The sequence below is a fragment of the Agrilus planipennis genome, unplaced genomic scaffold (assembly GCF_000699045.2).
Source record: "Agrilus planipennis isolate EAB-ADULT unplaced genomic scaffold, Apla_2.0 scaffold48, whole genome shotgun sequence".
Lineage (NCBI taxonomy): Eukaryota > Metazoa > Arthropoda > Insecta > Coleoptera > Buprestidae > Agrilus > Agrilus planipennis.
Window position 1 is genome coordinate 342425 of NW_020438937.1, and position 23743 is coordinate 366167.

The 23743-nt window shown below is 32.4% G+C and overlaps 3 protein-coding genes across 16 annotated transcripts in view; 2 read left to right on the forward strand and 1 right to left on the reverse strand.

Moving 5' to 3' along the window:
• LOC108732501 (eukaryotic translation initiation factor 4 gamma 3) overlaps window positions 1-17478 on the forward strand; it is a 29867-nt gene extending 12389 nt beyond the window's left edge. For all 8 annotated transcript variants that reach the window (XM_025974330.1, XM_025974328.1, XM_025974326.1 and 5 more), the window contains 18 exons: window positions 133-697; window positions 8257-9000; window positions 9092-9225; window positions 9285-9395; window positions 9597-9782; window positions 10242-10445; window positions 10502-10745; window positions 10983-11326; window positions 11448-11612; window positions 11722-11869; window positions 12251-12316; window positions 12860-13187; window positions 13568-13755; window positions 13827-14047; window positions 14120-14257; window positions 14318-14531; window positions 14662-14769; window positions 15064-17478. In XM_025974330.1, the coding sequence (XP_025830115.1) occupies window positions 133-697; window positions 8257-9000; window positions 9092-9225; window positions 9285-9395; window positions 9597-9782; window positions 10242-10445; window positions 10502-10745; window positions 10983-11326; window positions 11448-11612; window positions 11722-11869; window positions 12251-12316; window positions 12860-13187; window positions 13568-13755; window positions 13827-14047; window positions 14120-14257; window positions 14318-14531; window positions 14662-14769; window positions 15064-15152 (4197 nt within the window). In that variant the 3' untranslated portion in view covers window positions 15153-17478. The remainder of the gene's footprint in view (window positions 1-132; window positions 698-8256; window positions 9001-9091; window positions 9226-9284; window positions 9396-9596; window positions 9783-10241; window positions 10446-10501; window positions 10746-10982; window positions 11327-11447; window positions 11613-11721; window positions 11870-12250; window positions 12317-12859; window positions 13188-13567; window positions 13756-13826; window positions 14048-14119; window positions 14258-14317; window positions 14532-14661; window positions 14770-15063) is intronic.
• A 101-nt stretch (window positions 17479-17579) lies between these two features.
• Window positions 17580-20631, forward strand: LOC108732520 (KDEL motif-containing protein 1). 6 transcript variants are annotated; one of them, XM_018463380.1, is made up of 6 exons: window positions 17580-18380; window positions 18437-18785; window positions 18844-19154; window positions 19403-19524; window positions 19596-19640; window positions 19705-19789. In XM_018463380.1, exons 1-5 carry the CDS (start codon window positions 18214-18216, stop codon window positions 19637-19639), a joined length of 993 nt encoding a protein of 330 aa, XP_018318882.1. In that variant the 5' UTR covers window positions 17580-18213; the 3' UTR covers window position 19640; window positions 19705-19789. The 6 variants fall into 6 exon arrangements, with proteins under 6 accessions (XP_018318882.1, XP_018318883.1, XP_018318879.1 ...); XM_018463381.2 differs by having other exon boundaries at window positions 19596-19644; window positions 19705-19775; XM_018463377.1 differs by having other exon boundaries at window positions 19403-19640; window positions 19705-20631.
• A 505-nt stretch (window positions 20632-21136) lies between these two features.
• LOC108732519 (tyrosine--tRNA ligase, cytoplasmic) lies at window positions 21137-23707 on the reverse strand. 2 transcript variants are annotated; one of them, XM_018463375.1, is made up of 6 exons: window positions 23598-23707; window positions 22960-23482; window positions 22657-22797; window positions 22197-22604; window positions 21818-22103; window positions 21137-21425 (listed from the first exon to the last, which is right to left on the reverse strand). In XM_018463375.1, the coding sequence occupies exons 2-6, from the start codon at window positions 23477-23479 to the stop codon at window positions 21173-21175; spliced, it is 1608 nt and encodes a 535-aa protein (XP_018318877.1). In that variant the 5' UTR covers window positions 23480-23482; window positions 23598-23707; the 3' UTR covers window positions 21137-21172. The 2 variants fall into 2 exon arrangements, with proteins under 2 accessions (XP_018318877.1, XP_018318878.1); XM_018463376.2 differs by having other exon boundaries at window positions 21173-21425; window positions 21818-22085.
• Window positions 23708-23743: the final 36 nt, after the last annotated feature.

Genomic DNA, 23743 nt, shown 5'->3' on the forward strand with positions numbered 1-23743 from the left:
TATAAAAATTGATCTTTTTGGAAGTCGAATTTACTAAGTTCTGTTGGGGTTGGCATGTGATCTCTTCAACGCTTTTAGTTACTTATTGACACATAAATTTACAATGTTTATTGATTAATTTTTTTGTTCTAGGCGCAAGCAAAAGAGTTCGTATCGCAAACTGCCAAAGAAGTGACTCCTGTGGTATCTGCTTTAACGGATTCCGAAGAAGTGACGATATCAAAACAGCCGCCCAAAGACAGGGAGAGTCCCGCGAAGGGTCGTAAGCAGCTACAGGTGCAGCGGGAACAGCAAACTAAGGAGCAACCCGCGCCGCCCAAGGACGCGTTTATTTGCGAAAAACCACCAGCGACAGCGAGCGTTGTTAGCAATAGTGGCAGTAATAATGGCAAGGATGAAACACCATCCAGATCTTCGTTATCACCACAGCAACAACAGAGGAATGATATTCCCACGTGTTCAGGCGACGCTGGTGGCGTCGCAACATCCACTCATTATCAGCAGCAACAGCAGCAAAATGTACCCGTCACTGGTAACAAACAGCATCACCAAGACGTGGAGAAGAAGAGCTCAAAGAAAGACAAAACGTCGTCTCAAGCTGTTTCTGATCAAGAGTTGATTGAATCCTCCCCAGCTTTATCAACGACCGCTTCCGTTGTTTGCCAGCTGACCTCCGAAATTACGCCGGCTGTAAGCGGTAAGTGTTTTGATTTACATTGTTGGTTGATTATCTAAAAGAGCTATCAAAAACAGACATACGTATTTATCATTAAAGACGGGGAACTCCAGAATGTATATCGAGCGTAATAAAAATAAATTAGCTTTTGTTTGTCGCAGTCTTAAAAGAAATTCTTTTTTAAAACAATTCGCACTATTTTCCCTGTATATTATTCTTAAAAACAATGTTTTTCAATTTTACATTGTATTTGTAGTGGTTTTCCTCCAGTAACAACATTTAATACAATGCAACGGAATTTGCAATTAAGTACATGTGTATTTAGTTTAATCAATAAATAGATAAGGTTGTCATTAAAGAAAAGTAATGCAATGATTTATATCCAAAAAATGTACAATTAGCGGTATGCTATTCGTGTTAAATGTTTTTGGAGACGTAATAAACATACCAATAATTTTTCAAGTGCGTTGTTAGACATTCTACTCCAATTTTTGAAATCACATTGGCAATTACAGGAACGAGCTATTTCATTCAAATTATATGTTTTGTTTTTAAAACTTCATTCTGACAGTTGTGACACGTGTGTGAAAGTTTAATCAAAATAAAATGGTAAACTATTAAAACATTTCATTCACGTTATTGCAAAAAGAAAGAACAATCACAACAATTCATCTCGTGGCATATTATTGGCTACCATACATTAAGTATCGCAATTTAGGGTAGTATCACGATTTAAGGTAACATTTTAAGTGTTTTTGATTAGATAACCCTTAGGTTTTTCGTTGTTCATCGGTTTGAATACTTCAATAAATGACCACGTCTGTAGAGATTTGTGAGAATTATGAGTTTGTTAAATTTCAACAAAATCATTTTCTAATTACGGTCAATTTGTCAAAGTGAACCCTCGACATTGTTTTTCGTGTAATAAGGCACGTACATCAAATAGAACACTACGTTTTTGGTTAGTATTCTGTCGAATATGGATCCCGGTTCGATTTTGAATTTGTTGTTTCTCAACAGCACTCCACATACAATTTGATAGAACACCGACTAACCTAAGTTGCTGCTGGTTAACTCTTTTTAGTATAAACGTAAGCTATGAGATGAGAACTAACAAGTTCGAAATCACGATCCCTGTCAAAATACTGACCCTGAACTTTGGAATTCCCCTATGTAATATTACAAAAAGCAGTAGCGGCGAACAGACCCTAATGTAAAAAAATTGTATAAAATTTTCGATTCGTGAATATCCCTTTAATTCAATTTAAATGTAACTTTTAAAAGTAATACATAATAACATATATTTTGTTAATTAATGTTTTTACATTAGTTCCTGATAACGAGTTGACAATATTTAATGAAATAATAGTAAGGTATTTAATAATGAAAACCTTCAAGAGGTTATTAAACATGCATTACTTGGATTTAATTACCATGGGATGCAAGTTTTTGATTTTTAACTTCGTTTCGTGGACAGTAATTTTATTGTGAATGCTGCAAAATTATATATGCTTTGGTTAATGCCAACATTTTCAGTATGAAATCTATCTATAAATGTTGTTAAACAATTTTAACAAAATTAGTATGGGAAATACAATTAGCTTTTTGGATAATAATTTATACATTGATTCGTTTACGTTTGCAGCGTTTTATTATAAAAATATTTTGATCTCGCGAAATCGTATTCAAGCTGCGTTGTCATTATGCAGGGAACACAATAGGTTTGAATTTGCCGGTCGCAGCAGTCGGCAGGAAATTGGTCGAGCGGAAAGTTGAGGTACTCTTTCAAACGTCATAGCACGTTGCCGTTGCTTTCTTACAGGTTATGTTAAAGTTTGTTAAAATCATGCTGAAGGCGGTTAACAATCGCTGACTATAAGCGACAATCGGCTTTTACCCGAAATAATTTAAGATTAGTCTTCTACGCATTGTTATTTTAGTCTTAACTCACTATGAGCTTAAATGTGTACTACTGTTTTTAAAAAAAATGTGTCTGCAGTGAACATTTTCGTTATTGTTCTAGCATGCATTGTGATTTTTTCTAAAATAAATAGCGTTATTTTCATGGGGAAAAAGAAACGTAAGTTTTAATTTTTTAAATAAACTGTATCTTAACGTTTCACATAAATTATATGTAGAAATGTAAGGGCTCAAGGTAAATATCTAATTGATATTCAGTTCTTAGTCGGTGTTTATTGGTCGGTAGAAATTACTCGTCGGAATTCCAATTATTTTTGTAGAAGCTTCTTAATTTTTGGTCGAACGTTTTCGACTTGGTCGGACTTAACCGAAGCCTAGCAAAATGGCAACTCGTTCTCATTCATCCGGCGTCGACCGTATGGGTCGTGCGCAACGTGCTCGTTGCTCCAATCGTTTATTTTTTTAAATTAATTTTTAACTTATAAATGTAACAAACAATTTAATACCGTAATACTCTTTTTTGTGATAAGATTTGGTAGTGAGTGAGGTTCCTCGTTTTATTTAATATTTAAGTGTTTTTTCCTTCAAGTTTTAAACGCTGCCATACGCTGAATATATTTTTACGTAAATCTAGTTGTGCACGTGTGTGATTTTTCGTTATTTTTTTCGTCTGAAACGGACGTTTGTGTACGCGTGTTCATTTTTTTTTGTAAAAGGCCACCCGAGAAAACTAACACCGATCCATATTCTTAACTAGTCACATCTAATAATAGATGCAAAACTCGACGGCATGGAGACCTGGACGACTGTAAGACCCAGGGGTAAAAATCCAATCTGTTCTTTCATCTATGTACCTACTCTAATTACGTAACTTTTTAGCATTTTAGAAAGTTACATATAATTACGACACGCGCGACCTTCTCATGTCCGATATTTGCAAGTAGTGAAATGCATAGTTATAACTGTATTACAGTCTCATAACTTATAGGTACCAATATAGGTGTTATACCTATCTATACCAAGCGAAAGAGCAGACAATCTTACAGCGGCTTGCCTTTTTGACTTCTTTTTTTTTTGTAAACAGGGTGTGGTTTCTTGGCTTCGCTCTTGCAGTTTTGAGAGATTTTATTGCTTTGCTTGGTATATATATTTATATATATCTATATATGCACCTACCTACACATGTACTGCATTCGTGCTTTCGTATGTACTACTTAGCAAGTTGGAAGAAAAAAAAATTGTACCTACCTACATTAAAAACTATTACAATTAAACCTGAATCATTCCTGCATTTGATATGAAACGGAATGATAAAATATTTCGCAAGAAAAGTAAATGATAAGAAAGATAAATAAACGTTACGTAATTTTTATTGAATATCTAACTGACGTTAGTTTTCTTCAAAGACTGGATACCGTCTACGTTGAAAATGTAAATTTTATTTTTGTGTTCAATAAAAATAGTTAACGATCTACCTACTGATTCGTTATTCCTACAATGCACTAAATACCTAGATAGTACATGTAACAAAGTAAATAGGCACTTCTTCTGTGTAAGAGTTTTTCTTTTAAAAGAATGGAAATTAATAAAACACGTATTCTCTTAGTTCGAGAAACAACTGATCAAGTTTGCAGTAATTTATAATTTTCTAAGCATAAACTATTAATTTCATATTAGTTATATTTGTCTTGTCGAATATATAACTATGTATTCGGGATGTTTGTTGCTTATTTGAAACTGGAACGTTTTGTTGAACCATTGTCCCTTGATAACGAGTACTTATTCTTTATTTTGAATATAGTATATCTAGTGTTTGACATAATTTTTTGTGTTTCTTTATTCTAGCCAATCTCTTACTAAAGTACTAAAGGTTTAGGTAATAAAAAGGGCGCGTGTTTGCCAGAGTAGCAGATAAACATGTTTTTTTGTTACCATAAATACGGATTTTTTTCATTAGAAAATTAATCTAAAAATTTTGTTTTATTGAGTCATTTAAAGCATTGAATGTTTTCTTTAGTCTGTGAAATGAATTTTCAAAACAAGCCAGCTGGCTGGTAACTATGGCCCTTTCTTGAGTACATTACCAATTGTTTCAAAACCATCAAGGGTAGAATTTCGCATTTTATTTTAAGTTGCATTGGTACCTAGGTAGCTCACTCTCACTGTGTATTTACCTGTCTTCAATGTAAACGGATTCGGTGTCTAACCGCCTTGGTACTGTTACTTTTTCTCAGAAACCTTCAGAAACCAGACGTTCTTAATTCGAGCCGTTCTTTTGCAACGGTAGTGAAAGGTCGCCTAATTTTACAATGTTTAAGTCTCGTTAAGTTGTACGCGTTTCTTCAATTTGTATGTGCGTTTTTTGCCATTTCACTGCATAATGGGATAAGGGAATGATAAAACAAACGAACGCCTATATAACATTAGTACCAAAAAAGTAATAAGTTCCAATCTTATACTTCACCTTATTAATTTAGGTAACACAATATTCGTATGATGATTGGGTGTTGTTTTTAAGGGCATCTACCATTACATATTTTAAATATTAACATCAGACATGATCGCATTTTTGTTTCGTAGTTTTGGATTTTGTTAGTGAACTCAGGGCACAACATTTTACCCCTCTTAAAAACACTCTGTACAGGTGTATACATATCATTTGCCCCTAATTGTAATGCAGTCACTAAATAACTGGACTAATAAAACTGGAACTTTAAGAATTACTGTATTTATCTAGTCAATAATTCTGTTTTTTGCACTTGTGATCGTCCCTGGTTTGTAATTTTCCGTACCATTTAATAAGGTCCCCAGCACACCTTGTGGTTGGTTCATTGATCTCTTTTTATTTCGATGTTTAAATGAATGTGTTTTCTATTGTCACTCCACCTATTATACATACCCCATTTTGCGATTAGTAAGGCATGAATTGAAATTACTATGTCTAGTTTTGCGGGATTACTTCATGTGCGTTTATAATTTTCCTTTAAATTACGAAGATATTCATTAAATAGAGTGGAAAAATTCGAATGCTTCATATCTTTATGTACAAATTTTTTCTGTTTTGTTAAGGAATTAGCTGAGTTACATCTTATGGATTGTGGGTACTGTTATAGCGCATAAGACTCACATTTCAATTTTGACGAAATTAAAAAAAAAATTGATATCTGTACATTAAATATCAAAATTTAATGGTTATCACATGTCATTCGAATGTATATTTTTTTCGATTATTATTATGTATATAGTATATGCAGCCAATTTTATTGCAATTGCTTAGTTCTACCTCGAGTACTTTAAGTTAAGAATTTTTATTAAATGTGGACACCCTGGATATCTATAGTTTGCAACCCTTACCATCTCTAGTTAGACGTTTAAATAGTCGGCTAGTATCGTAATATTATACTATCAGCTATCCCATTTGTACCGATTATGTTTATAGGACAGAGATGCTTTTAATTTTGTCGTTTTCATTGGCTATTTTCTTAAACTGTTTTAACTGAAATATTACAAAGCCTTAGTTTTCAAAAGCTAAATAAGTCGCTTTTGCGGCGACATCTTTTGTTGTTCTACAATTTTTTATTAGGACTTGCCTAACTTTTAGTTGTTTTTCTGATTAATTTATGGTTACGTAAAGTGAACTCCGAATAAAGTTTGTGGTTTCTTAGAACTGAACGGTAGTCTACATTGATACGCTGCGGTGTCAACCGTTATTATTATTATAAATGATATTTTTCCCGATTTCCTTTTTACCTTTTCTGAGCGAACTCTGTCGCCAGTTGGCACGATAAAATTTATATCGTAGGGAAGCGCCGGGTTATCTAAAGTTTGACTGTTTTTCATGTAAAAACAGTTGTCATATTTTTATGACGCATATGTGCAAATACATTGTTTGTTTGGTTCATATGCATATTTGTACTTGTAATTTTGTTTATGCAAAAAGAAAGTTGCTGGTTTTTGTTTTACCAGTTTTTTACTTGATAATTAGTAACTGCTGTTAAATATTCATGAATTGTAAAATAAAATAAATAAATCTCTGGATATATTAAAAAACAATTATTATAAATTATTTTGTCTGTTGCAAAATATAGATATGCACTGGAACTCCTCCTCTTTAAAAGAAGAAAATATTAAAATACCAATCAATTGTGCAAGTGCGCCTAATAAACTCAAAGTCAAAGGGGGGAGTTAAACTTAATTATTTATTCAAAAACAACCGCCAACGTTTTGCTAAAGTTGTCGGTTGTTGTGCCTAATGAAGTTTTACAAAAATAGATTTCCTTCCGTTCCGTTGACAACAAGACTTGTTATTTTCATTATTAAACGATGACGATTTCGATAATGCTGGTTGATTTAAAATGATCACCCACGCATGGATGACCATAGGTATGCGTATGATACATTCAATGTCGTAATTTTGGCATGATATCATCTCATGTCGTCATTGTCACTAAAATAAAAGCAATGTTTGGGTATTGTGAACAATTTTTTATGGCAAAGGCTACTTAAATACTGACTTGTTTTGTTACCAAAATTGACGATAAATTAATGGTCGTTTTACCAGGAAATATGGGCACCTACTTGTACATTTTTTTTACAAAATAAAATTTCACTAGCTTAATTAAATAATAAAAATTTTCATGTATTACAAAATAAAGATACATTTTATAAACCTTCGTTGAGAATAAAAGGAATATACGAATGTTTTAGTATAAACTTATGTAAATGTAGTCTTGACCTTTTGTGTCCTATAAAATGTAGGGGTCAGTTGTCTCTCGTATAGTTGGTAGCTTCGGTTTTTTCGCTGCTGATTCTTTTTTCTGAATTTAGAAAATTATTCAACTAAAATTTAAGCATAAACTCAAATAATATATTTAAATAAGATGGAAAGTCAATAGTGGGATCTCTATTTTAACCTCTCAAAGGTCAAGTAGTGGTTCATATTCATATTTATAATTAAACTGTAATAAACAGTCTATTTTTGCAAACAGTAACATTACGATGTAAAAATGTAATTAATTTCTAATTTTCGATATGCATTACATAAAGTGGTAATTTAGTTAAAATTATTTAGTACTTATTAAGTATTGCGCTGTCATTAAATAATAATTTGTTTGATGATTCTAATTTAGAAATTTACTTGGTAGATGATTTGTATTTAGCCATATAATTTAGTAATCTTTCATAATTTAAAAGAAAAAGTAGTTGCTTTGTAGATTTAATATTTGTGTAAGTACTCTCAGAAAAATAAATAGTATGATATATATCTGGAAATATACGTCTCGAGAATTATAAAATAAAAGAATAAAATTTACAGGATATGAATTAAATATAAGAATTTTTATGAAAAATGGACAAATTGTTTCTAATGCTTTCACAGTCCCAGCTCCACGTAACGAATCCGTAATTACAGTGGTGTTTAGTACTGTGAAAATTATTTTGACTGTGCTCGCTATATTCATCAAAGAGAAAATGTTGATGTAATACACTGTACAGTAACAGTGCGCTTTAATATCGAACATATAAATATATGCAAGATAGAACAATGTGCCAAGTTTGGCTTCATCTTTTTCTAAAATGTCATTATGCTGCGTTTAATGTTAATAATTTTTATTATTGCGGATTACACTGTAGACTAATAAGTGTCATTTTTTGTTTAACAGGTGGTAAATCTAAACAAAATGCAGCGCAGAAATCCAAAGATAACCAAAAACAGGCTAATCATCAACAGCAACAGCAGGCGACTGGTGGTGGGGGTGGTTTCGTTTCAACCGCAGCAAGCAATGCAAATAAACCTCCACAAACAGTCACCCCATTGCCCGTTCCGCAGTCACAACCTGCGAAGGCAAACAACAAAACGAACAAAATGCGAGAGCTCAATCAGAAAGGTCAACTCAAGCAGGGCTCCGATATGGATGCATTCAGTGATGACGTTGCACACGCTGTTGTTGCCACGAAGAACAATGCCACATCCGAAAATGGCAACAAATTGCCTTTGGCAACTGTCGACCTCGTCAACACCAATACTACTGTGATCGTAGAGAATAGTAAGATAACAAACGAAAAATTAGTTGAAAAGGCGTCAACGCCGTTGTCGGCTGCTAACAATAATCACGTCGCGGCGCTGCCGACGTCTACTCCCTCTCCTTCGGTACCGACGATGCCCGCGAAATCAAGAGTCGATGTTACCTCCATTGTGCCGAATATGGCTCCAGTACCGGTGGCTTTTACTGCACCCGTGGATCCGACGGCGGTCCCTGCGTTATCGCGCGATGAAACAGATCGCGCTACCGTCATCGCTAATGACAAACTTGTTCAAGCGAAAAATAAGGCAAACAGGACTCCCCCTGTAACCATAGACCACAATAATGTAATAGATACTAAAAATAATACAACATACAAGGAAGGTAAGAAAATTGAACAAACAACGTTTTTTGTTAGTACTTCTAACATTTATTTATTAATAATTTGAGATAAATAAATTCTTTTTTTATTTAGTGCCAATTTCTGAAGAAAAAAAAAAGGTATATACATTGGAAGATTTATTATCGCTAAAAAATGCTCCGGCGAGTCGTATGAAACCTGAAAAGTACAGGATACCTCCTGAATTGTTTGTTTGCGATGATCGAGCGGTATGTTATCCAAGATGTTGATAATCGACATTTTCTTTTATTATTTTTTTTGTGTTTAGAGAATCGGTGACATTAATAGGTTTGCTGTGAGAAATACTCCGGATTTTGCTCCGCAATTTAGTAGTGGTGCCGGTACATATCCCGGAAGGGGATCTTCACAAAGAGGACCGGTAAGGATTAACATATATTTATTTTATTTGCTCCTTTATACTTTTCGTTCTCAATGATGATTTTACATAAAAATCGATGAAAGTAGTGAACTGAAGTTCCATGCTGCTATTGTTATTCTGAAGAGAATTATCAAGGAAAAATTAAATGTTGTAATTAGAATCATTCGAACGACAAAACTGAAATAATACTTTTATTCTAAGGTGGTTAATAAACGAGGAAGCCAATCGGGTAAACCAAGTGGTGCCAATAAAGGTGGCAAACAAAGTGTTATTAAAGTGTCCATATCCGTTAAAGAGGACGTCAAACTCCACGAGACTGAGAATGCATGGAGGCCGGCTCGACTTGTTATGGGAGCTAGTATGACTGAAGATGACAAAAAGACTGAAGTAAGAACTCTGCTTTTTATATTATTATTTCTACCGTATTTTCTACTTCTGTTTCTAAAATTCCACAATTTAACTGTAAATTTAAATTAAATTGCTACATAAAATAAATTTACATTTATCACAGTCCCAGCTCCACCTAACGAAATTTAAAGTTATGGTGGCGTTTTTGTACTGTGAATAGAATTGCCTGTGCTTCTACATTCGTCAATAAATTGTTTCACTAATTGATGCAATACAATGCACAGAAACAGTAGCATAGTAACATTTTTAAATGGTTCAACCGTAGTAAACTGTCATCTTTGTATTTTAGCATTTACTGTGTGGTTTCCCGTTAACATACGATCGGTATTCAGGCTGGCTCGTTTAGAACTTTTTTGACACTTTATTTTAATCATTACTCTGTACATGGCGTTTTAGTTGGCTGATTTCTCCAATTCCAATATTTTTATACTCTTTTAGCAACTGTACAGAAAAGTTCGTGGTATATTGAATAAACTAACGCCGCAGAAGTTTCAAACCTTGTTGGGGCAGATCCAGAGTTTAACAATTGATACATGTGAACGATTGCAAGGCGTCATCGATTTAGTGTTTGAAAAGGCTGTGGATGAACCCAATTTTTCCGTGGCCTACGCCCTACTCTGCAGAGAGCTTGCCCTTATGCAGGTAACGTATCATTAGTTTTCTTTTATTTCGCTTTTATAATTTTTTTTCTTTCTTAGGTACCTAATAGCGAAGAAGTTAGGAAGAAGGACGGTCAAGAATATGTTAATTTTCGTAAACTTCTGGTCACCAGGTGTCAACGAGAGTTCGAGAAAAATTCAGTTGACGAAGAGGAACGTAACTCGAAAGTTAAAGAAATTGAAGAATGTGCTGATCCAGAAAAGAAAAAAGAACTCCAGTTAGAACTTGAAGAATATGATAGGCGACTGAGGATGAAGTCTGTCGGAAATATTCGATTTATAGGTAATGGACATATGAGTAATAATACAATTTTTCTATGTATATGTTAGTTTTTTGTAATTTTATTTATTTATATATAAAACCAATATGATGAATTTCCTCTTATATACTTATAAAAGTAATAAATGATGAAATGATAACTATAACTTCATGAATCCCAGAATGATAGGTACACATGAGAAAAATATAATTCTACTCTGGGTTTTTAAATACCAAATGGTAACAATTTGTAACTCGTAGGTGAATTGTACAAGCAGCAAATGTTAACTGGTAACATAATGGTCCGATGTATATTAAACTTGCTTGAAGACAAGGACGAAGAAAGTTTAGAATGCCTGTGCAAGCTCTTGTCGACGATAGGCAAAGAGTTGGAGACTAAGAACGTGGACTTGAACCCTTATTTCAACACCATGAAGGAAATAGTCGATAAGAAGCACGGCAAAATTAGTAGTCGCGTTCGTTTTATGTTGCAAGACGTGATCGATTTACGAAATGCGAAGTGGGTGCCACGAAGACAAGACATGAAACCGAAGACAATTGATCAAATTCAACAGGAAGCCGAAAGTGAACATATGACTAACCAGGTTGGATTTTTTGAATAAGTTTAATAAACTTTAGATTCTATAATTAAAATTACTTTATTGCATTCATTTTCCTTCACATATACATGTGTAGTTTTTGAATTCAATTTTGATTCTGTACTAGGCTCTGAATGCTCTTCCATTACCAAAACGTGAAGATCGGGGTCCGAATATGAGTGGTTCGGTAAAAAAGATGAGAAATATGACAGACGACAATGGCTGGTCCACTGCTCGTAGTAATCGACCCTCTTCCTTTGCCATTTCAAGTGATAAACTTAAAAATAGAGTGGTAGGTATTCCCCATTCTGTTCTAATATGTAAAATTGAAAATTACTTAGGAGTGTACATAAAACAACGATTTATAACTACATTTAACTAGTTGTATTTTTTTATTGTAGCCACCGTTAAATGAACCTTTAGGTCCAAGTAATAATTTCGATATGTGGAGTAAAGGTTCCGCCATGTCGAAAGCAGGAAGTACGACTGCTACATCTACGAATAATATGTACGCTCCCTTGGAAGGTCTGGCGGATGCTGAAAAAAGAGGTATGGTATATTGTTTTATTTAAGATGTATGCGCATCATCAATATAGTTTGTACCTATATGCATAAAACAATCTGAAGTTAACAACTGTAAATATTGAACTGTCATTTGAAATATAAAGTCATTTAACTGTACAATGGGGAATGTAAATAATAATCATGATACTGATATTTTAAAATAAGTAATAGATGTTCTTAATGCATTTATAATTCAAAGAATTTAAAATTAAATATGATCAAATCGTTTTTATTATTAAAACAATTGAGTATGAATATTTATTGCCGAGGTACAGGCAGTACCTACTGATGTGTATTGCTAAGTTTTATATTTTATAAGTAGCGTTAATGTTCTTTATATTTGTATGTTTTTGTATAATATTGTAGGTACTCGAACGAACAAAGACCTGTATGCAACCAAAACAAGCATGGAACGATTTGGCAAGTTTGATGGTAAGTTATTATAGTTTATGTTCGTGATACATATTTTATTTTTTTTTTGTCTAATTCTCGCAGTCCCAGCTCCACATAATGCTTTTGAATAGTTTCTGTGGCGTTTAGTACTGCGAATATTAAGGTCTATGCTCGCTATATTCATCAAACATTTATTAGTTGATGTATACACTGTATAGCAACAATAAACTTTCTTATTTCTACAAATTTTACAGTTTAATAAGTGAAATATTTCCAGCCTTTGTAACTGTTCGTGGTACCGTCTTCTTTTTTTTATTAGGTTTTGNTACACCGGTTTGTCGTAGGCTCTTCCGAACGCGAAATACAATGTCTTTACGCCGTCCAGGCGCTTCTTAATAAAATGGAATATCCGCAAGGTAATGGAACGTCGACTAAAGAACATCCTAGATGAATACCTGAACGAGTGTTGCACGATATCAGAGTGTGAGGAAGGATGACTTTAAAAAAAAAATGGAAAAGATTACCTTTTTTGTTTGGAAACTTAAAAATATAATATTAAAATTTTTATTATCTAATTTTTAGATGGTCGTGGTTCGAGATCGAGTTCTCAGCAACGATCACGTGACAGTTCGACAACATCGCAGCGGAGTGGTGCCGGTGGTGGGAGTAGAAGCGGCGTGATTCCTCCTCCGCAGATGCCATCGTTGACAAAGGGTCAATCAGCACCACTCCCACAGACAACCCGACCTATGCCCACGTTCGAAATAGAATTAACTGCAGAACAACTGGAACGTCGACTAAAGAACATCCTAGATGAATACCTGAACGAGTGTTGCACGATATCAGAGTGTGAGGAAGAAATCACAACTACAATACCCAAATCGGCGCATTCAAACTTAGTTTCTGATGGGTAAGTAAAGAGAATTAAGAATTATTAGCTTATTCCTTTTTTGATGAGTATTAGTCATACAGTTTAAAAGTCATGGTAATATAATTTTTTATTATACTTGCTAAAATATAGTCGTAAAAAAACAGACGCTCACATCGATATATGAAAAGAATCTAGGCCAATAAGTATAATAAAGCCTCACAACTAAAGGCGAAACGTTGGTGTTGGTCCTATACGTAAAATGAAAACTACCTTTATTGGTGTTGACTCTTTTCACATATTCAAATTAGGGGAAGAAATAGAGAATGTGCCAGATATATTCATCTGGTTTAATTTACAGATCAATTTCATTATCTTTCATTTGTTCAATTGATGTTCTTTAAATGTAATTTTATTTTCAGCTACAACATCGTACTGGAACGGTCAAAAACTGCACGAATAAATACTGGGAAACTGTTTGCTCATCTTATACAGCGTCGAACGTTATCTCTGGAAGACTACTGTAAAGGTTTGGAAGATGTTTTGTCTCTTGCAGATGATTTGACGATAGATATACCTAAAATTTGGGACTACTTAGCTGAAATAATTGGTGAGTTACAAGTACAAAATTGTGCAAATTCACCAAAAAGAAATATTTTATCATATTTTTTTTTCAACTAGTTCCTTTAATCACGGAGGAATCGATAACGTTCAAAGTGCTTCACAAATGTTGCGAACTGCTAACAACTCAGGGTCATATGGCCGATCTGTTAGCGCCACTGTTTCATTTAATTGTTCAAGAAGAAGGGGCAGCTTTCTTGCAGAATCGATGGCGTGAATCAGGACTTCGACTCGAGGACTTCCTACCTGATACCGATATCAATAAATTTGTCAGTGATGCGGTTAGTTAGCATCTAATTTTTTTTAAATGTAATTTTTAATGTATTTTATTACTTTATATTTTCTTTTTTTAGAAAGTGGAATTCTTGTTAGATTCGAGTGGTAATGTACCCTCGTATAAACCGACACTTACATGCGACGAGATTACAGAGAAATTATTGTTATTCTTCAATGTAGACGCTTCCTTTGATGAAGTAACAAAGTGGATCGAGGTTCGTTTTCGCTTTAATTTATTTTATTTTCATTTTTTAATTTGTTAATTTTTAACTTAGACGAATCTGGGAGACGTGGTACAAGAATCTTACTTCATTAAAGCTTTGGTAACGGCAATCTTCCAGCACTCGATTGTGGGCAATAAACTGAAAGACGATATTTTTAAGAAACACTATGCTTATCTACACCGGTTTGTCGTAGGCTCTTCCGAACGCGAAATACAATGTCTTTACGCCGTCCAGGCGCTTCTTAATAAAATGGAATATCCGCAAGGTAATAACTTGATTTCATATTTATTCGAAATGCCAATAAACAAAATTATTTGTAACTGTAATTTATTATGATGCAGTTTTTTTTAAGATAGAACAAATTCATATTTAATTTTTAATTCTATTATTTACAGGACTTCTGTTAACCATTTTCGAAAAGCTGTATGAAGAAAGTGTAATACCACACGAAAGCTTCGTCTTGTGGGAGGACAGCAAGGACCCTGCTGAACAGGCAGGAAAAGGTAAACCACTTTCAGTTTTCTTTATGCTCTTAAAAAATTATATAGTTCCTTTTGGTACTTTTACAAGGTATTTTCTTTAATGCAAGGGTACTTGAATTATATTTTCTGTGTGGTTGCGAAATAGACATTGAATGAAAGGTACTTCTTGTTTCAAGTTATCTATTTATTTATTATCAGCATGAGTAATTCTGTAGAGATAAATAATGATATCCGTTACACAGGCGTCTTGCAAGAATAACTTTTAACTACCCTTTAAAATATTAAAATTACGAATAATATTTTTATTCTACTTAGGAGTGGCTCTCAAGCAACTGACGAGCTTTTTTACCAATCTAAAGGAAGCAGACGACGAGACTGGAAGTTCGGCGTCGGAAGAGCCCTAGCGGCGTCATGTGATTCGCTTATTTGTAACGTCGTCGTGACGTCGTCGAAGTCTCATAAGAACTTTTATAATATAAATAACAGCAACATAGTTGACATTGTCCTGTTGTTGTATATCCCCGCCCCCACATTCTTTTAGTTGTTTCGTTAACCAAGACTTTTTAAGTGAATTTTTTTAAAGTGATTTCTACCTTTTACGGACCGCTAGCGAAAAATTTATATACATTGTTTATATTATATATATTATACATACAATAATAATCGGTAACTATTATACATATATATTGTAAATATATGTATATGCGAGAAAAAAAAAATGGAAAAATGGTTAGGACGCGAATCCAACAACAGCACCAAGCGTAATCCTACGAAACTGTTTCTTCGACCGAATCGGAAGAACTACACTAAACAAAACGTGAAGACGAGAAATGATTTCTGCTTTGAAAGAAGATAAAAAAGTTAGTGAAAAAACGTCGAATGAAAACGGTTTTAATTAGAAAAGAAATTGCAAGAAAGAATAAAAACAAGTGCCCTGTGGAACGTTCATTTTAGGTGGCGAGAAAACTGACTCAAAAAATTGTAACATTTAAGTGGACAGAAGTGCTAATGTTATTATTGCTATTGATTATTATTTATCTTATCCAACGTCAATGAAGTAGTGGGAGAAATACCAGAAGAATGTTACGGTAGCAACGTCCCCTCCATTACTAATTATTAATCCGCTCCCTTCACTCAGCAAATCCCCCAAGCCATCCACTATTTGATTCTGCTGCTAATGAAATGATTGTTACTCTGGCGATCAGGTTTATAATTATTATTTTCGAGAGAGTAAAAAAGTGAAAAGAAAAGTAATTACGTTAATGCCTTATTTTTTATATACATACAGTTTAAAGTTTTTATTGTTTGCAGTTACGTCTGTATATGTATGCGCGTCATTCTTTTGTAGTTTTCGCTCAATCCACACGCCTTGTCTCGTCTCCCTCTTCACATTTTTGTCGTTTTATTTATTGGTGGTCTCTTGTCCTTTCGTTACGACATATAAGTTGTTTATACCGTTTGTTGATAATTATTTAAATTGTTTTTTGGAAGATGATAAATTGGAAAACAAAAGGAAACTACAGTTTACTGTTATCATGAATGTGAAAAGAATTTTATTTACTTATTGCTATTTTTTTATTTCGGCCCGGCTCTGATGGTATTCGATGAAGTTGACATAGTTGTAATTTTGTATTTGTGGTATTTCAAACTTGCTTTTTAATTCTACATTATTTTTAAATAGTTTTAGCGACACAGTTAAAAGAGCGTTTGATTGATTTTTTCTTCACCTCTTTTGTATTTTATTGGCTACAGTAATCGAATGAGTTTAATATGTATATATCTATCTATATATATATATATATTGAAGAAATTAAATTTCTAATGCGTGTAAAATTTGGGGGTCTCTTTAATGTTCAGTTTCCTCTGACAAAACGGTCGTCAACGCTAAAGCGTATGCGCTGCTAGTCACATTTAATAAGGAAACATTGCACGACGGAACCAAATTTACTACTGTACATATGTTACTGTCTCTTTTTTTTTATTTTAATTCCTACCATTGCTTCAGCCAAGTGCATTTTCTTCTTAACGTTTTCGGATGATAAGAAGGAAGGCTGTTTTGGGTATTTTGTAAATAGTCAAATCACGGGGTTAATCCGGATTAAAAAGAATAAGTACCACTTAGATTACAAAGAGAAAGAGAAAAAAATGTAAAAAAACATATTTTTCGTTATCTGCTGCTCGCTGTGATGCAACTTTGCGATTCCTGTAAACTCCTATCCCTGAACAAAATAAAAGCAGACGTACGTGAATGCTACCAGAAACGAGAAAAACAAAGAAATCGATGATTATAGTGGATTTTGGGTGGTGAACGTTGATATATTTTTCCAGGAATGCGTTGTAAAATACGTGTACATATTAAATGTATTTTTTTTAAGACGTCGCATGGTTTGTATCTCCACGAGCTGGCATCTCATGGTAACCAGATTATTGAACACTTTTCGCAATTTAGTATCGTATCGTCCGTTATTAGTGCTCTATATATTTGATGATTGATTATATCATTTCTTTTATTACTATTACGATAATAAACGAACGAGGACACAAATGGAATAACGAAAACAGTGCTGGTTTCTGTGCAGGTGCTTGTTATACATAAATATACCGATCATAGACAATGGGCATGTTTGAACGAATAATAATTTATAAATATTGGTCACAAAATAAGAACTAATTGTTAACAATTCATTAAGGAATCGAGAAACGGAATACAATAAAACAAATTACAAGACACTAGTGGCTTTTTATTACTTATGAATTTTGTACTCGTTGCATTGTCATATATACTGTATGATAAAATATTTTAATGCTATTTTTAAAATTGTTTAAATTTGGGATTTGGAATGTTTAAAATAGCGAGTCAACACCCTTATATTTTACTACAGCGATAAAGAAGAGCTTTTTTTGATGTTTATCCATATATAGTTCAATATTGCTGTTACGTTGTAATGTAATTGACAGAAAATTTGAAGTAATTGTAACTTATTTAAAGTCTGAATTCCACCCATGAGTTAAGCTTTTATATAGGAGGGATATATTTGAAATATAATAAATTTGCAATATAATGCTCCGTCGCCAAGCCTCCATAAGGCTCTCGGGATGTAAAAGCTCTTGTATTGAAACTTAGCTTCTATTGCATCTTTGCACAATAAAAAGAATTAACCGTTTGATGAGTTATTTTTTTGTTTAATTGGGGCCTTAATAAAGATTTATATTTTGCATCTGGCCCCATGATTAGCTACGCCACTGGTTTATGTACTATGTCGTTGAAATGAAATAACTAAACTAAAAATAAAGTTGTAGACTTAAATCTTGTACATTTATACTAAAACACAATTAATTTGCAGATAAAATTAGATCCGGAAAAGAATACAGAATTTTTAAACAAAACCTAACCTAAAATGCCAATGTCATCTTGTTAGTTGCAGTTTGTAAACAATTATTTTTAAATTAAACATTAGTTCTATAATGAAACTTAATATTTATTGTTTAATAATGAAAATTATAATTTTCAATTGTATAGTTTATGTTGATGCCAGTGAATATAAAATATGGGGACCAGGTTTAAAACCAGAGATCGTTATGCCCGCACGTTATTTTTTTATTGAAAGTATTCCTAACTGTGACACAAATTTGTAACAAGACTCTGAATTTGATGTTTTTCATCTATTTGATAATGTAAATGTTATAGGCTTGAATTAATTGATTTGGATATTAAAATAGAAGGAAGTAAAATTGACTCAAATAAGCCGTGTAGAATATGGACTAACATTTTAAATCGTAATGATGGATCATATATAGTTCGTTATAAATTATATGAACCTTGTATTAACGTCAAAATAGATATCAAAGTCAGAGGAGAAAATATAAAAGGATTTCCACTTACTTTTAAATACATTATGTTTTCTGAGGATTGCAATTGCAATATTCATAATGTTTCATCATTTATTAATAATTGGGAATGTGGTGAGACTCAAACCCAAATAAAAGAAGACTTACATCTCTTTAAAGGTATTGATTTTGGCAAAATAAGAAAAAGGGTTAGTATAATTTATTTTTTAGTTGTATAAAAACAAATGGCTACTCTTTATCTTCCAGATAGTATCAACATATGATAATCCAGGGGCTGTAAGCTTATGTAATTATGTAATTAAAAATAATTTGATTTATAGAAAATGTTATGGTCAACATGTTGGATTTAAAATGTTTATGGACAATATTCTTTTATCGCTAACTAGGAAGGTATTATTGCCTGATTTTGAAATGTTTGTAAATCTTGGAGACTGGCCATTAGTAAAGGATACCAATGAAATATTTCCAATATTTTCATGGTGTGGAAGTAAAGATAGTTTTGATATTGTAATGCCAACTTATGATATAACAGAAAGTACTCTTGAAAGTATGGGAAGGTAAATATTATCAATAATAAGTTTTAAAAATGTGATGTCTGAAAAGGAGATTTTACATTTCTTCATTCAAAATGCAAGCGAGAAGAAATTCATAAAATCTCAAATTTAAATTTAAACACTAATTTCCTGAAATGTGTTTTACCAAGGTTTCTATTCATAGATGGCATCTCAGTTTATAAAGTTAGTTCAATGATGGAATATTTATATTTGTGATAAGTTTAAAAAAGTTTAAAAATCTATTTCTTTAGGGTGATGTTAGATATGTTGTCAGTGCAAGGTAATGTTAGAGATAAGTGGGAAAATCGACATCCCAAAATATTTTGGCGTGGGCGAGATTCTAGCAGAGAACGATTAAAATTAATCGAAATCAGTAGGCAGTATCCAGATTTGTTTAATGTTTCACTTACCAATTTTTTCTTTTTTCGAAATGAAATGGAAAAGTATGGGCCAACTTCCAAACATGTGTCTTTTTACGATTTTTTTGATGCAAGTATTTTTAGAGTCATTAGTAAATAGCAAATATTGTGATATAATACATTTCATCTTTTAGTATAAATATCAAATAAACTTGGATGGAACAGTAGCTGCATACCGTTTTCCATATCTTTTAGCCGGAGGCTCCTTAGTTTTCAAACAAGATTCAAAGTATTACGAATTCTTTTATAACAATCTTAAATCAAACATGCATTATATTCCAATTAAACAAGACCTCTCAGATTTAATAGAAAAAATAAAATGGGCTGTCGAAAACGACGAAGAAGCCAAAACAATAGGTATGCATGGACGTGATTTTGCCAACGATAACTTATTACCAAAAAATATATTCTGCTATCACGTTCAGCTATTTAATGAGTACAGTAAAAAAGTTACTAGTACTGTAGAAATTGTAGAAGGCATGGAAATGGTGAAATCTTCAAGAAGGGAAAAATGTAATTGCAATTACAACATGAAGGATGAACTATAAACTTCATAAGAATACATATTAGTCTATTTGAATTAACAAATTAAGTAAACTATCGATAGGGTCCATTTAATGAAAAATGTTGAATGAATGGAAACTTAAAATATTTTAACAATTATTTTATTGTGCTCAACAATATTGTTTCGACTTACATTTTCAAGAATAAGCAAGTACTAACATTAAAGGTGTAAATGTGTATTTACATATATGTACTTAATGGGTGTATAAAGTAGTAACAAGTGTGTTATTCATGTCTAATTCTACTTGGTTATTAGTCACATTTTTCTTTGAAGCTATATCCTTCTTAATTTCTAAGTTTTCTAAGAGTTTTCATTTTCTACTTTTTAATTCTTAATTAATAGCTATTAAATACACAATGTTCAGCCATTCCAGTATTTGAAATTTTATTTTTTAAACAACATATAAATGTTCTTTCTATCTTGTCCTAGTTGAGTGCTAACTTTGACCTATGTAGTTGCATCTATAATTCACAGAATAAACATTTTTTGTAACGAGTGTAACTTAGGCTTGTTGTTTATTATAAAATACTTACGATTGGATATTAAATTTTTTAAAGAAGGGGTTTATTTATCGATTGATTCTGCCATTAATACTAAAAGAATAAAATATCTACTCCTACGAGTCTGGAATTATTGTGAAAGAGTATATAGAAATATAGATTCTGCTATATCATAAATTTTTTATTTAACAAAGATTAATGTAGGTTCGTATCCTTTGTTTATCGCTGTGTTTTATTACTTTTATATGGATTAGTCAAATCAGCCGGTACAATATTGTCCATTGTGGTGAGCTTCGTATTATGTAGACTAATTTCGTTTTATATTATAAAACAAGTTCAATCAAGAAAATTTAAATTACATTGCTTGGTTTTGAAAATGTAGATTGAAGCAATAATTTCTAGCACAATGAAGTTCTGAAATGTTTTTAGTTTATTTTATTCTATTTCTCATTATGTGATAGAAAGTTTCATACTTAAACATGGATACATAAAAACAGTGAGTATAATAAATTATTTATTTAGTTTAGGACTGATATATTATTTAATTGGTGCTCCTTTCATAGTTTTGCTCTTGATGAAGCCGCCAGTTTTAAGCATTAAATTGTTATTTTGCCATTGTACCACACAATCCGAATTAGTTTTCAAATCAACCTGCAGCTTTTCCCATATTTTTTTCTTCGGATTTAGAACGTCATCAGGCTTATGGGCTTCAAAGTTTTCCACGAAAACTCTGTCGCCAGGAACAGCTCCTTCTGGGGGTATTAATGTTTCAACTTGTTTAGGGTGATCACTGAAAAACAAGACTAACTAGTGTAATGAAAACCAAAAAATTGATGATTATTAAAAACTCATATAAAGTAAATAAAAAATGATTTCAACAGTAGAAGTAGCATATTATTTTTGTTCACATTTACGAAGATTTTTTTTATACACATTATTTCGTTAAAATTAAGTTAAGTGCATTTAAAACATTTTTGTAATGTTTCTCTCTAGTCAATAGCTCTTAAATATTTTTTAAGCTTTTGAAAACTTAAGGGACTAATGTATTAAAACTACTTTTTTTCTACAGCTATACAATCGGGATATTTTATGTTATATTACCTCAATAGTTTTTATCTTATGAACGAAAGTAAACACCCCAAAATACATTAAATTTATGCATATGTAGAGAATATAACCTACACAGAAGCACACAGAACCATGCCTTGAGATTCTACTCCTCTCATTTTAGCCGGTTTCAAATTGCACAGTACTACCACCATCCTATTTTGCATCTCTTCAATTGGAATAAAATTGACAAGTCCGCTGACAATGGTCCGCGGTTTTTCTTCTCCTAAATCAATCTTTTCGACGTAAAGGGAGTCGGCGTCTGGATGTTTGGAAACTTCAACGATCTTTCCAACACGAATGTCCAAACGAGACGGAACCAATTCATCATTAGCTTGAGCTCCTGTTACATTTATGCTCCCTTTGAAATCAAAAATTGCGGAAATGCAAACAGATATCAGTTTGTTTTTAAACAAATAATGTTCCATTTAATTTATTATTTCATTTTGCTTACTTTGTTTTCCTGGGGTTGAATAAGCCTTTTCTGTTAACTGTTTTAAGCTTGGTTCCTCAAAAGTTTTTCTAATAGGATCCAATAATCGGTTGATATAGTTTTCTACGGCAGCTTTTAGATCTCCAGGGTGAAGTTCCTCTTTGGCAAATGCTTTTTCAACACTCTCAAAATTACCATATGCAATATCACCTCCAAAATCGGCATTTCTTGGAACTACAAATTTTTCGTCTTTTTTAAGTAATGGAAAAACAACATGTTTTACAAAGGACAATATTCCATTATTTTCTATATTGCCTGGTTCACAAAAGGCTTTTTTTAATTTCTTTTTCACAACTGCAGGAGAATCAAGGAGATCTATTTTACTTTCATCTTCAGAAGAGGACATTTTATTGCCTGTTAAACCAGGAACTGAAAATAAAGATTAAATATCAAACATATATATTTGTATATTATACTTTACCCATTGGATTCATTAAATGAGCTCTTTTTTGATAACCCAGTTGTGGTAAGTACTTTTCAGCAAAAGTAAATATTTTTCTCTGATCTACTCCTCCAAACTGTGCATCAACTTTTAAGTACTCTTCATCCAAAGCTTGTAAACCTACAAATTTAATTGATATGATAAAACACTTACAACATAAGATGAGCAAAAGTTCTTAGTTTGACCTTCTATACTAATTAATTAATAACACTGTTTCACATTATTTTCCAAGTTATATTCTTATAAAATTTATAAAAAATCTCTCAGTAATTATCTATATACCTGGATATAAAAGGCCACTAACAAGAGGGTATTCCACCTGTTTTACAACTTCTGCTCCTGCTTTTTTAGCATCATGTTGAGTAATAACAGAACTCAACCTATATACATCCAATGTATACTCTTTAGATAGTTGGTAATTGGTTCCTTTTTCAAATGTAAGTTTTTCCAAAGGGACATTGATCGATCTGAGCATAGCTTTGATTGAATGCTCATAATATTGTGTTCGCAAAGCTAACAAATCCCATGGTGCTTTCATATTATCTAAGTAAGCATGTAAATCAGCAAATAATATTGTAACTTCACAACCAGCTCTTAAAAAATCAGCAATTTTTGATATGGGCACAAAATAAGCAACATGGGGTCTTCCAGTAGTGGCTGTTCCCCAATAAATCTTAAGGTTACGTTCCTTCAAAATAGACTTAATTTTGTCTTCTCCTAAAACTTCCTGTAAATTTCTGGAAATCAGGTTGTATTTCTCGTCTAGAGAGAGCTTAGTGCTGCTGTTTTCTATGACCATCATTACCTGAAAATGATGCAATTTTTAACATATTGTTGATTTTAGGAAATGTATTAATAATGTTACAATTTTTAAACAGAAGATGAATGCAATTTTAAGGATAACAGACAACAATACTTACTTTTATTGATGCAATCTCTAATGTTCTTATATTTAATAATATATTTAATTTTACAATCTCAACAGAGGTTAGGTCAAAAGTTAGGTTATCTCATGGATTAGAGAGATATATACTGTCAATATGTCGATGCTGTCAATTGATCTATG

Bases quoted from the DNA above. Each gene is read 5' to 3' on its own strand.
- LOC108732520 (XM_018463377.1), top strand. From the start codon at position 18,214: ATGAAACTTAATATTTATTGTTTAATAATGAAAATTATAATTTTCAAT. The intron at 18,381-18,436 runs GTAACAAGACTC...TAAATGTTATAG, and splicing joins CCTAACTGTGACACAAATTT to GCTTGAATTAATTGATTTGG. The intron at 18,786-18,843 runs GTTAGTATAATT...TTTATCTTCCAG, and splicing joins TTGGCAAAATAAGAAAAAGG to ATAGTATCAACATATGATAA.
- LOC108732519 (XM_018463375.1), bottom strand. From the start codon at position 23,479: ATGATGGTCATAGAAAACAGCAGCACTAAGCTCTCTCTAGACGAGAAA. The intron at 22,605-22,656 runs GTAAAGTATAAT...CTTTATTTTCAG, and splicing joins TCATTTAATGAATCCAATGG to TTCCTGGTTTAACAGGCAAT. The intron at 21,426-21,817 runs GTAGGTTATATT...CTTGTTTTTCAG, and splicing joins ATGGTTCTGTGTGCTTCTGT to TGATCACCCTAAACAAGTTG.